General features: G+C 34.7%; 1 protein-coding gene across 2 annotated transcripts in view; it reads right to left on the bottom strand.

Moving 5' to 3' along the window:
* KLHL1 (kelch like family member 1) overlaps positions 1-13,559 on the bottom strand; it is a 192,517-nt gene that overhangs the window by 52,370 nt on the left and 126,588 nt on the right. For both annotated transcript variants that reach the window (XM_077173631.1, XM_054628243.2), the window contains exon 6: positions 2,353-2,539. In XM_077173631.1, coding sequence (XP_077029746.1) covers positions 2,353-2,539 — 187 coding nt within the window. The remainder of the gene's footprint in view (positions 1-2,352; positions 2,540-13,559) is intronic.

Below are 13,559 nucleotides of genomic sequence, written 5' to 3'. Positions count from 1 at the left end.
TTTTTATCTGCTGTAAATGAGTAAAAGTCCTGCTAGTTTTCAGTCAGAGATTGCAGCAACAGAGGGCTGAACCTCTGTTGCTGTGTGTTTTCTCCTGCTGCTACAGAAATTAACTGCCTCTGCCTGACCTGAATCTGCAAAACAGGCTGTGTCTTGATGTGGTAATGGGGCTTTGCCTCGTGCTGTCATCCTAAATATCTCTGTATTTTTATTGAGAAACAGATATTAATAGTAAATGAGAACAAATACAGCTGCACCCAAATTGGATTTATTATTGGGTCATTTCCTACCTGAATCCTTGTGTTTATTGTAATTTGTGGTAAGTAAGAGGAAACAGTCTTTGTATTTTATCATCCAAAGACAATGTTCTCTGCACATCCATGACTAACATTTAGCTACACAATTTTTTATAACTGTTAAAAGGACAAAAATAATCTGCAGCTACTTTAAGAATATATATATATATATATATATATATATATATATATATATGTATTGGTTCTTTCATCAACAATTTCTTATTGCCATAGAATCATTGAACAGTTTGGGATTGAAGGGACCTTCAAACACAAAAGAGCATCTAGTTCCAACCCCTGAGCCACGATATGGATACTTTTCTCAAAGCCTTATCTAGCCTGGCCTTGAACACTTCCAGGCATGGGACAACTTCTCTGGGCAACATGCACCAGTATCTCACCACCACCCTCAGTAACCAATTACTTCCTAATGTCTGATCTGAACCTACAACCTCAGTTTAAAGTCATTGTCCCTTAAACTGTCACTAGCTCTCTTGTTGGCTCTTTTAGGTATTGGAAGGTGGGATATTATAAGGTCTCCCTGGAGCCCTTTTTTTCTCTGTGCTGAACAGTCCCAGGTCTCTCAGCCTGCCTTCACAGGAGAGGTGCTCCAGTGCTCTGATCAACTTTGTGGCCCTCCTCAAGACTCACTGCAGAAGGGTGTCATTATGGGATCCCAGAAATAGACTCTATTCCATGGGGGGGCCTCAAGAAAATGGGGTTGAAGGGCAGAAGCACAGTCACAGAGTCACATAGCTACAGAATAAGCTGAGTTGGAAGGGCCCCACAAGGACCATCCAGTCCAACTCCTGGCCCTGCACAGGAGACATCCCCAGAAATCACACCATGTGACTGAGAGCATTTTCCAAACACTTTTCCAACTCAGACAGACTTTGTGATGTAACCACTTCCCTGGGAAGGCCCAATCACCCTTTGGGTGAAGAATCTTTTCCTGGTATCTAAGCTAAACCTCCCCTGGCACAACTTAATTTCAAAAGCATGAAGCTGCCTCAACTTGCTTGTCATATTTCTCTTGATGCTACCCATTTATTTGCACACAGGCACAGATGTCATACATTCTAATCACTGGTACAACTTTATGGGAAAAACACATGCCATGGAATTTTGCAAACAATATTGTCACAGCTATTTAGTGAAACAACTTTAACAACAGCACCTAGACTGAGATTTGGGAAATACTAAAGATATAATTTTATACTATACTTTTTAAAAGTACAGTTTATTCTTTGTTCCTGAAGGTATAGTCTTCAGTCTAAATATGGACATGAAAATTTAAATGCTGCAGAATTGTTAGTGAATATCACCAAAAAAAAAAATAAAGCCTTTTTGAGTATATAAACTTGTAATATAGCTAGCTTTTAGTTCAAGTATTTTGTTTCACTCCATTCAAGAAAACAGTGGATTAAATTTACCAGAAATGAAAGCACAACCTATCATCATAACTCTTATTCCAAACAAATGATTACAAAATGCTTTAATAAATTTTCCACTTTTTCCTACTTCATAGAAAAATGGGTACAATTTTATCTTCCTTTATCTGCTGACAAACTAGCAATCTAGCTGAAGGTAGTTATCTTTTCTCTCTAGAAGGCTTAAAAATTTCTGCATTGGAAGACACATGAATCATCATTAATATCCCAGACAATCACATGAGGATCAAATACACCGCATATCAAGCTGCCTTTTATCAAAGGTTAGAAAAACTGAGAGAAGTTTTGGACTTAAAAAGGAAAAACAAATTCTAGAAAACTATAATAAGGTATACTACTACTATTCTAGCTTTTTTGTTAAATTTCTTTCTGAAAATTATAATAATTTTGAACAAAGAATGAACTCAAAACTCAGTTTCTTTTCTCTAACTGTATTATGCTTGTCCTTAAATATCAGGAGATTTTCACTGGACCAAAATCTTGGCAACATTTCTTGATTGATTTAGACATCTCCCCACCAATCTTGCAATAGAAAGTTATGTCACCATTTTCTGACAAAGAAAATATGAAGTATAACTCATAAAGCAACAAATATCCTATAATACCTTTGTTGTTATCCATTCCTCCAACAGCGTAAAGTGTTCCAACTGTAGATTTTCTAGGCTTAGTTCTTGGACTTTGCATAAGAGTTCTTCTTTCTGGTAAAAGATGATATTTCATGGCTTCCAGAATAAGCTTCTGACATTCTAGGTCATCCTTAAAAAGTGCATGGTTTTCCAGGTCAGCCAATATCTGTGAATGACAGTAAGTGAATAAAACAGCCTAGAAATTCCTAGAAAAGCAATACTATCAATGAGACACAAATACAAATGGATGTCACAAGTATATTTCTTCATTCTAGAACACACAGTTTTACAGGGCTATGTTTTCTTGGAACACAGAGAGAAAATGAAGTAGTTGATTCTTAAAGGATTTTAAGGCCAGTGTTTCACCAGCCCTTAAGACTACAGTCTTACTAATCTTTTACTGAAGGCTTTGAAAAAAACTAAATAGTGTCTTGTAGGTTGACTTATTTTTAATGGTTTCCAGCGCAACACTGAAAGAACACAGAAGGCATCTCTTTGCAGGAACATTCCTTATTTTTAAAACCAAACTAAAACAATGTTCCCACCTGAACAATGCTCAGTTCATACAGGTGCAAGGATAGTCTATTGTGATTCCAAAGAAGGAGGCTGCAAGTTGTAAATGTTGTGTTTGATTCACTTGCCTACATACATGTATCTACCAGCTTTTGAGATGTTGTAGATTACTATGTAAGTTTTCAAGATCCCATTGAATTATACAATCTAGGTTAACCTCACAAGTGACCTAGCTCTGAGCAGGAGTTGGACTGTAGCACTCCCGAGGCCTGCTCCCACCTGAATGATTCTCTGATTCTGTGATCTCACTGATGTCAGGCCAGAAGAGTGCAACGCTCATCCAGATTTTGTGCCATATCTGCCAGACCCATATTGGCATATCAGACAACCTAAGACATCCAAATTAGAGCAGGATTTAATTGCATATAAGAGCATATCTGTACAGTGCAGTAAATTTCTAGATATCATAGAACATTTATCTGAGAGATCAAATAATATTCAGAGAAGCAGCTAAAGGCCAGCAAGCAGAAGAAGCTCATTCCTGGAGTCTAATGATGTCTTCCCTCAGACATATATATGCAATCATATGCAAATTGTTTTGCAGTTGCCTAAAGAGAGGAAGCTAGATTCCTTTTAAGAGCTCTCAGCTATTTCATCTGGACTTCAATGGCTGCAGAAGAAGCTTGAATGTCCTTTGTCAATCTGTCAGCCTTTGGCAGATAACACATTTTCTGTGACATCTGAAATATTAACAGCTGGCACATGTAGACAGCTGTTGTCTGCTTCTGATTTTAGGCATTAGTCATGAAATGAGTTGATGGCTGAAAGAAAGGCAATAGATAGATGTTACAGCCCCCAGTATCAACACAGGATGGGGGATGAACAGCTCAAGACCAGCCCTGCCCAGAAGGACTTGGGGGTGCTGGTGACTGAGAGGCTGAGCATGACCCAGCCATGGGCACTCATGGCCCAGAGAGCCAAACGTGTCCTGGGCTGCATCCAAAGCAGTGTGGGCAGCAGGGACAGGGAGGGGATTCTGCCCCTCTGCTCTGCTCTGACCCCACCTGCAGGGCTGCATCAGCTTGGACATGGACCTGTGGGAGACAGTCCAGCGGAGAGCCACCAAGATGATTAGAGGGATGGAACAGCTCTCCTGTGAGGAAAGACTGAGAGAATTAGGATGGTTCAGCCTGGAAAAGAGAAGGCTTAGGAATGACCTAATTGCAGCCTTCCAGTATCTCAAGTGAATTTACAGGAATGATGAAGCAAGACTATTTACAAGAGCATGCAGTGACATGACTAGAGGGAATGGTTTCAAATTAAGAGAGTAGCTTTAAATTTGATATAAGGAGAATTTTTTTTTTTTCTCTGAGGGTGGTGAGGCACTGGAAGAGGTTGTCCAGAGAAATTGTGGATGCCACACCCCTGGAGGTGTAAAAATGCAGGAGTTGGGAAGGAGTGGCTTGTGTCCCCTAACTCAGGGCATGCCTCGTAGGGTCCCCACAGAGGTGTTCAAGACCAGGCTGAATGGGGCTTTGAGCTACCTGATCTAGTGGAAGGTGCACCTGCCCTTGGTAGGGAGGCTGGAACAAGATGATCTTCAAGGGTCCTGACCACTCTATGATTCTTTGATAAAGGTTTCTGTGTATTTGTGTGTGCCTGTTCTGGTTATTATTCAATTAATATTACTAAATAAGAATATTAAAAGTATGTTTATAAAAAGGCATGATAGGTATATTTCATAACACTAGGTTATTTTTTATCTCATAATCTTAAGATTTTTCATATATTCATTTTTTGATTTTTTTCCTTTACAGTGTTCAGCACACTGCTCAATAGACTAGAAAATCAAAGATCTGAAGACAAATCATGTCCAGATTTTAGGTAGGATGACTGCAAAATGATTTAACACACATTTAGGACTACAGAACCAAACAGAGTAAGTACTGTGTCAACATTAACTAAATAGAATACAGGCACAAGAGAAGTAAGAAATCAAATTACCAGTTTTCTCTGAACGAATTTCAGGTACTATTAAGTTACATAGACTTTCTAATGCTTAATGGAATTAATTAAATTGATGGCCAAGGTTTTTATGGCAAGCTTATTATATCAGTCAGGATCAAAATCAAACAATAATATCAGTGATTTCTTTTTAGACCATTACTCCTTTACCCAGAAAGGCTTAGGCTCTTAAAGCAAATATTTATCTTTGAAATCTTTCAACTGAGTTGCCAGGTGTTTCAAATAAAGAAGAAATAATCTGTGAACACTGTTCTGTCCCAAAATTCTGAGGCTTAATTCACCAACCACAAATAAAAGCTGAATCTCTTTTTCTTTCAAGTTAAAAATTCACCTTAAAATTAATAGAAAATGGGAAAAAAACCAGAAAAAATTCAAATTAAAACTTAAAAGTGGACAGAAACATTTGTTCATGTCCCTTAAAAAAATTAATCATTCCTTCTATTAAATTTTTTAGAACATGGGCTAACTTGTGATAAACACTGTATTTCTGAATCCTCTAAAGACTAGAAGTTGTGAATAACAAAAAAAAAAAATCAACCAAAAAAACAAAAAAACCACAAAACCTAAATTGAAGCTACTGTTTAGAAATCAGAAGTTATATAAAGCTGTTTCCTGTTGTCTAAATTTCAGTAATCTGCGTCAAAGTTTTTTTCTCCATAGTTATCTTTCCTGATTATGTCACAACAATCAATATATTTTTATTAAATCAGGATGCACTTGATCAGGAAATTCAGTTAATAAGGATGTTTCCCTGGAAACCATATTATGTTCAGCTTGCTCTTCCATGTCTATGACATAAATCATTAGGAGAGAATTGTATCTAATACTAACTGAATATTGCTGGGCTTTGTAATGTGGAAATTCACAGAGCTGTAGCTTCTCAAAAGACTACAGTATCAGTGCCAGCATAGTTAACTTTACCATTGCTAGAACTTCTCAGACTAGCAATATCCTGAAAATTTTTTCCCACTTTGTGTGATCACATTTCTCATTTTTTCCCAATTAAAACCCCCAAAAAGTCCTTTCTTAGATGTACTTCCAAATGACTTCTAGCACCACGCTGCAGAGAGCAGGCATGTTTCAACTCAGTAAAGCACATTCAGTTTGAGATCTAGAGTGAAAAGCACTCAAGTATTGCCAAAGGAAAATGTCTAATGAGAAAAAAGGAGTAGTTGGGTACTGGTTCAGTGACCGACTCTGGGTGCACCACAGGACAGCACCGATTGCTGCCTACCTTGCTCTTACCTTCAGCTGCCTCCTTCTTTCCTTCCTTCCTTGATGAGCAGTTCTGCATTTGTTGCTTCCTGACAGATCTCCCCCAGCCTCTGTGTTATCCCAGTGATTTGCAGCTATGATTGTGGGAATCTGAATACTTGATTTGAATGACCTTAAGCAAAGTCACACATATTCTACATAATCGATCATCTGAGAGATGGAACTGGTCCCTTTCTACCCTGTGTCATCTAGGATGAAATTCAGCCACCACTAGGGAAACAGTTTCCACCTACCTGGAAAGAAAAAGACCACTTTTTTCCTTTACTCCACTCTTGGGAGAGACTATAAGGCAATGGAAGAAGCAAAGAGCTGCCTCACCAAAGATTCTGTAATGACCTTATACTTTTGAAGTGGCAAAGAACACCCCCTGGTTATTTAGATAAAACTTTCTATCTAGTGAAAAGTGCAAGGCGTGACAATATTCACTCAGTCAGGATGAACTAACCTCAGATTCCACCTTGATATGTGCCTCAGACACACTAATTGTCCAAAAGGGGATATGACAAAACACTATCGGGTTCCTACCACTAAAGTGAAAAAAACATGGGTAATTCCTCCAGGACAGAAATCAGGGCTATAAAAGTGAACAAAGTGAGAAAGTACTCCCTGCGTGCCAAAATTAAATACTCAGCACATGCAAAAGTTTTAATCTGTAATCCAAGAGATAGATATTTCCAAAAGAGGGACAGCATCATTCAAAATTATGCATTATGTGGTCTGTATCTGCCCAAGAGTGTTTATTATGATTTCGAATCTTGAATAGTCCTTAAAAACATATAATTACTCTGTACACCACTGATTAGGATTAAATTTCATACCCAAACATATTAATTTTTTCACAGGTAGAAAGCAACTTCCAGTTCTCTAAAAATTATCCCAGTTTCTATTATTGCATTTTCCCTCTGAAAAACCCTAAAGAGTTCTGTGCCCTTAGAAACTTACATGCCAATGTCACACAGAATAGAGGATTAGAATTATCTTAATAGTATTAATAATTATAACAGAAGAACAAAAAGTTAAATGTCCTCTAAATGCATTGTGAATAAATGAAATGTGGATTTTCATGGCACATTTCATTTTAAAAAAGTCCACAAGTCTCTTCCTTGATCCAAAATATATCCCAAGTCACTTGACAACCTTGAGTCAGAGAATCACATTACCATATGAAACAAAATCCTGAAGAATTAATGACCTAAAGTTTGCATTTTGAATGTTTTTCAAGAGAGAAGTTTGATTAGCCATCATTGTCCTTTTATGAGTCTTCTTCCACGTACAGATTTGTTACAGCTGGTTATTGTTGATGATCACAGTAATGCTGCTGCTAGGAAAGAATAGAATTCTGAAATGTAAGGTCATGATTGTTCTTTGTACAGATTAAAAAGAAAAGCAAATAAAGGTTTTATATGAGTTTCTGGAAAGAATAAAAATACTGCTTTGAAACTTTCTACAGAAATAGTTGTCAGTATACTTTCAAAGTCTTACCATGCTCAAGCTGCTCAAGATGTTAGGAAATGCTGTATTTCTATGGACAAAGCTTCAATTTGAAGAATTTTTATCTGTCTAGAGCTGCTAGAGGTCATGATTCCTACATCAAAATATTACCATATGAATACAAGCATTTCTATTGATTAATGTGGTGAAAGGAATAAATTTGCTGACACTTTGTGTTTTCTGACTCTAAGACAGTTGAAGGAAATGCCTGTAATATTATTGCAACTGCAAGTTTCAACTTAATTAATTGCCATTCTGATTACAGTTTTATATAAACATACCCATTTTAAGAAAAATCAGGCTATTTATGTTTCACTGCAAACATGAATGAAAAAAAAGTCCCCCAAGAAGTGCTAATTCTTTCTTTACATAAGGAATAAACTCTTAGCTACTTCAATTGGATAGCACTTTTTTTGGTATAAAGACTATTTTTTAATCTATTTGAACTTCCTCATTAAAAACCTTTGAATTAATGGGATGGGCTTAATAGTGACCTAAGCAACTACAGTTGAAAATTTCAGTTGAAAATTTACAGCATGTTTTCTTACCAATTTGATGGTCTTGCCTGGGATGAGGTTATGAAAATTAATCACAGGTACTGGGGAATAGAATTAAAGTATGGTTTGCTTCTTTCAATATCTGATTAATTATTGCTATTTCAATATTAACTAAATATTCTGCCTAACATTAATCATTGAAAAGAACAGATTTTAGTAAGAGATCATTATGACTGTCTTGACAATGTAAGGTATTAATTTACATGCTTACACTAGAAATGTAAGTGATGTCCACTAGTAATATTATTAACTATTCAGAAAAATAAAGTAAAAAAATAGTAAAGAAAAGTAAAATCAGCAAGATATTTTAGTCATCAATAATACTTTCAAAAGGAAAAATATACAGCAAATCTTATTTTTATACATACTAAATTAGGTATTCATGAACAAAAATCCTAAGGAAACGGGAGTGAGAAGAGCAGCACATTTGCACTGTTTATGAGAGAAAAGAATTGGGACTGTTTATTAAACATTAACATTGTTACAATGTTTAAGAATTATACTCAGAGAACAAGAATAAATTTAAAAACCTTTAAAAGTTCAGACTAAAATTTTTAATTGTCATCATAAAAACCATCAAAAATTATGGAAAATTGGGACAGTTTTGTACACAAAAAACCCTTTGCTTTTCATAACAGAAGGTACAATATCAAGAATTGTATAATTGTGAATTTACTGCAAAGATATATATCACTTAACTCTTTCTTTTAAATTACTATATCTTGAACGTAAAATGCACTTCAGTCATAGAATTTTCTGTGAATTTTTGCATTCTGAGATATTATCAATAGTGTCATTTATTATACAGACCCTCATTTGCAATTAGATTTTATATAAAGAAAATGAAAACACTTAAACAATCCCTCAGGCTGCCCTTTAGGTTTTAAACAATGAAAAAACTATAAAATTTGTTAACTTTTTTGGGGACTTCTAAACATAGAAAACACAAGGTCTCAAACTGATCCTGTATGTACCTGAAGTTTCAACTCCATTATATATTCCATTTGATCCATAGGAACCTTTGCAACATTAACAAACAACCTTTTTGTTTTGCTAGGAATTGAATGTATTGAGCTAAATCCAACATAACCATCTGCTTTACTCACTTGACTTGTAATCAGGAGCCTTATATTGAATTTTTTTTAAAAGCTTATTTCTAATTTTTCATTTGAGGTTTTGCTAGCTTTTAAAACAGTAATTTCAATATTTTGTCTTAGAAAAAAAAATAATGAAAAATATCTGCTTTTAATAATACCTCAAATTTATCACATCTCATTTTGTTTTCTACCATCTTTTTTCAGCTCATCGAACATTCTGGATCTCTTTTAAATTCTTTTTTTTTCTTATTCATGTTTAATTAATGATTTCAGTAAAGTTTTTAGCACAGAGATTTCCAGGCATTTTTCTGTAGTACAACAAATATTCAGTATATGAAATTCAATATTTGTCTTGCTTATGGACTAAATTATTCATGATGTGTTAGTCAAGCCAGCTGCTCAACCAACTCAGGAAGAAAGACTATACTAAATCCCTCAGATTTCTGTATCCTCAAAGATTATTTTCTTCTCAGCAATAAGATGCAGCAGACTAAGGATCTTTAAGACCAGTTTTTTCCTAGAAACATGTCGCTAATCATTTCTATTACAAATAATCTACATCAGGATTTACTGCTTAGACACCACAGATCTCAATGCAAGTCTGTGATCTCTGCATGCATGCAGGTGATAATATATTTCATAGAGATCAGTCACATATCAATAATAATGATAAGTCTCAGACTGGAATTTTGGAAAAAAGATCCAATTGTGTTTTCTCTTTGAAATCCAAATTCTGACATCTACTAAGCTTGCATTTTTGATGACCATTGTCATAGTCACTGGCAGAGGACATCTGTTCAGTATTCATTTGATTTGCAATTCCTTTTCCCCAACACATAAAATATTATTCCATATTCAGAAGAAATTTTAAACTATCTTTCTACCCTTCAGTTATAACCAAGTCCTCCCTATTCCTCCCCCACATCAGGGTACAAAATCCAAACCAAAAAATTAATATAGCATAGTTGAAGCTTGTTTTCTTTAACTTACCATTAGATTACCCTAAGGAATTTACTAGTGAAAGCTTCAACCATGTAAACACACATTCCCTGAGGCTGTACATTTGATACAGAAATAAAGAAACTGTCTTTTTCCCCCTTCCTCTCAAATAAACTACGTAATGGAATTGGAACATTCATTGGTAGCATCTGTGGCAAGTAATTAAACCGTGGTAGTGAAATCACTTTCACAACATTAACTCTTCTCCAAAGCTTATGGTTTAGCAATCTCATTTATTATAATCTTCAGTACTATTTTCTATAAGAAAACCCATGTTGTCTTTTACGACATTGTTAAAATTTTAATTTAATTTATAAATATGCCCACAGTTTTTTGGCACACATATTGCCTTTTGTTGAATTCCTTGTTCAACCAGGTCTGTCTTTGAAACTGGTACTAATTTGACCAATTGACTTATCAACTGGATGTATTATTGATTCAAATGTTATTCACTTTAGGAAAAGAGAAATTGTTTTAAACCCTCCCACCCCAGCTTCTGCCTCCAGTGGCATCTTTTCATGACAATTTTATCAATCTATGTATTTTACAGAGAGACTGAAATAACGAGGGCAAAATCTAAGATGCAAGCTTACTACACAATTCTACTGATGCCCAGATCTACATTTTACTTCATCACGGTATGCTTATTCTACAGAAAATGAAGAAAAATATCTTTATTTCAAGATAAATTGCTTCTGAAAGTAAATATTAAGTTTCTAGATAAAGTTAGGTAAGATTAATGTCTTGTAGAGCACCTGCAGGTTTTCTTCTCTACTCCTTGAGGAAAAAATTAAGTTCATAATTCCGAGAGCTATGTATATTTTGCCATACTACATAAGAAATAATAAAATGTCAGATTGCATTCAAAAGGTCACATTTCATTCAAAAGAAGGTGAAACAAAACTTAATAAAACACAAATCACATTTAAAATAAGAGAAAATATAAAAAATGCCCCAACACTAGAAGCAACAAAAAGGTTGGCCTTTGACAAAATGTTGTCTGGTCTCCTTTTGTTTGAAGACAGATGTCTTTATTTGAAGTTCTTCTGCATTGAATTCTTTTTTTTTTTTTCTTCTAAAAGTGATAAATATGAGATTAGATAAAAGCACGACAGATGCTAACAAATGGAATACAAACATTATTCAGTCAATAACAACTAACAGCCCATATTTGAAAATTACTGGCTTTTTATTTTTTTACTGTAGTTACCTCTTAACTGCAGTAAGCTGTGGTCTACCAGAATTGATGTAATTTTAATAAAATTCTAATATGAGAATAAGTACAAAGAAATGGAACATAAAAGAAGCTTTTTTTCCCCATAAATAATGCTCTCCTGATTCAAATACAGTCTTCAGTCTTAGAAGCAGGCAAAAAAGATGGATAAGAAAACATCACAGAAGGGGGACTGTATTTAAACAACTTTTCCAGACAGTATATTTAATGTTTAAATATTAAAAATATTGAATAGGAAGAATTCTTTTAAGACATTCACAATCTCTGAAATGTTGATGACTCAAATAAAAAAAAATAGAAACGAAAATGTGTGTTATATTGTGCTTGTCTATTATGCTGAATCAATCTAAGGGACAAGGAAGAAAGCAGAAAAGAGCACTACACTACAAAAAATAGGGACTTAACATTACAGAGGGTACATTCCTTCCTTCTTCACTTAAGAGCGATGAAGATGAATTTCAATGACATCAACAGCAATAATGGTTTTTGCTTCTAAAACTCCCTGTTAACAATTGCTGAAATCGGTGACTGATCTTTGTCCAAATTACGTTCAATTAGTTATAGTTGCATGACCTCTGGAAGCATGGTTCATGGAACATCAACAACTAACAGCAAAACTTGTCTCAATTCATGAGCCTTGCATAATACTTCCTCTCCCCTGTCCAGTTTTGGAGGGGAGGGTAGAGTGGCATCCAGCCAGGGGCAACCCATGACAATATGACTGTCAATCTGACAATCAGTAAGAGAGAAAAAGATATAAACCTGCCAAAAAATGACTACAGATCATATGACCTTGTAAAAACATAAGCAAAAGGCAAAACATGTCTTCTCCAAATGGAAGACATCATTTTATGTAAATGTAACTGTATTATGAATGTAACTCATTTAAGAATGATGCTATTTCAAAGGTCAAGGAAAGATATTCTCTTATTTATATGACCAGAGCTTCTAATTGATTATTTAGTTAATATAGTCTAATTTATTCATAAATATGTGTTTTCACATGGACACAGTCTATACATTCTAGTGGGGATATGTATGAAACATACTTTATAAAATTATTGTTCTAAATATTTCACAAAACAGAATAAATTTAAGTGACACAAGTTTGCATTTTATGACCATGTGAAGATGTGATTTAATTAGTGGAAATCCAGTCTTCCATTAAATAAATTTACCCTAAAATATTTAGTAGCGAACCATATGCTCAGTATATCATGAGAAACTGAATAAAAAGCGAGGTAAGTTGCCTGTGTTGCATAAAGAAATAGTATTACAGAATTATGTTGCCACACTCTTTTATTTGAACAGCACCTTGTGACAACTTCAAAGCATTTACTAAAACTTTACTGATATTTACCGGTATTTACCAAACTGATAATAAAATGTATTTGGAAATGAAGTTGAGCAGTTATCATTTTCACTATTTACAAATGTTCACATGTCATTTATTTACACAAAAAAAAAAAAAAATCCCAGCTATGTTGACAGGACTTTTTGACAATTTTAGAACTATCTAAAAGGCACAACAAAAAATCCTTCAGACTGTATCTTGCACACTGCATTGAAGTATCCTCTTTATTCAGGTAAAGTATCAGCTGACAAGCTACATCCACTGCCAGAGAAGCTGCTATAATAAAGTTTAAAAGCTAGCTTTACTATATGATCTATATAAGAAAAGTAAAAACATAACAGCTTATCTTGTTTCTACTGGCTATACTCAAGTAATTGTCATTATGCAGGCAACTGAAATTTCAAGCCCAAATTTTTATTGCATTGATAACTTAAGAGAGGAATATGGAGATCATCCTAGAAGCTTGCCAGAATTTTTTTTTGAGGGCTGGGAAGTTATTAATTCTTAAGGTAATTAATTTATCTTTGTTTGCTTTAAATTAACAAAAATATTTCTTTGAAAATATTGCTTGGTTTAATTGGCTTAGGCCACTTGCACAAAACCAAGCATTTAGCACCATTTCAGATGCCACAGGGTGTCTA

Source organism: Agelaius phoeniceus, chromosome 2 (assembly GCF_051311805.1).
Source record: "Agelaius phoeniceus isolate bAgePho1 chromosome 2, bAgePho1.hap1, whole genome shotgun sequence".
NCBI classification, from domain to species: Eukaryota; Metazoa; Chordata; class Aves; order Passeriformes; family Icteridae; genus Agelaius; species Agelaius phoeniceus.
Note: the sequence above shows the minus strand (reverse complement) of the source record. Positions and strands in the feature narration are given on the sequence as shown.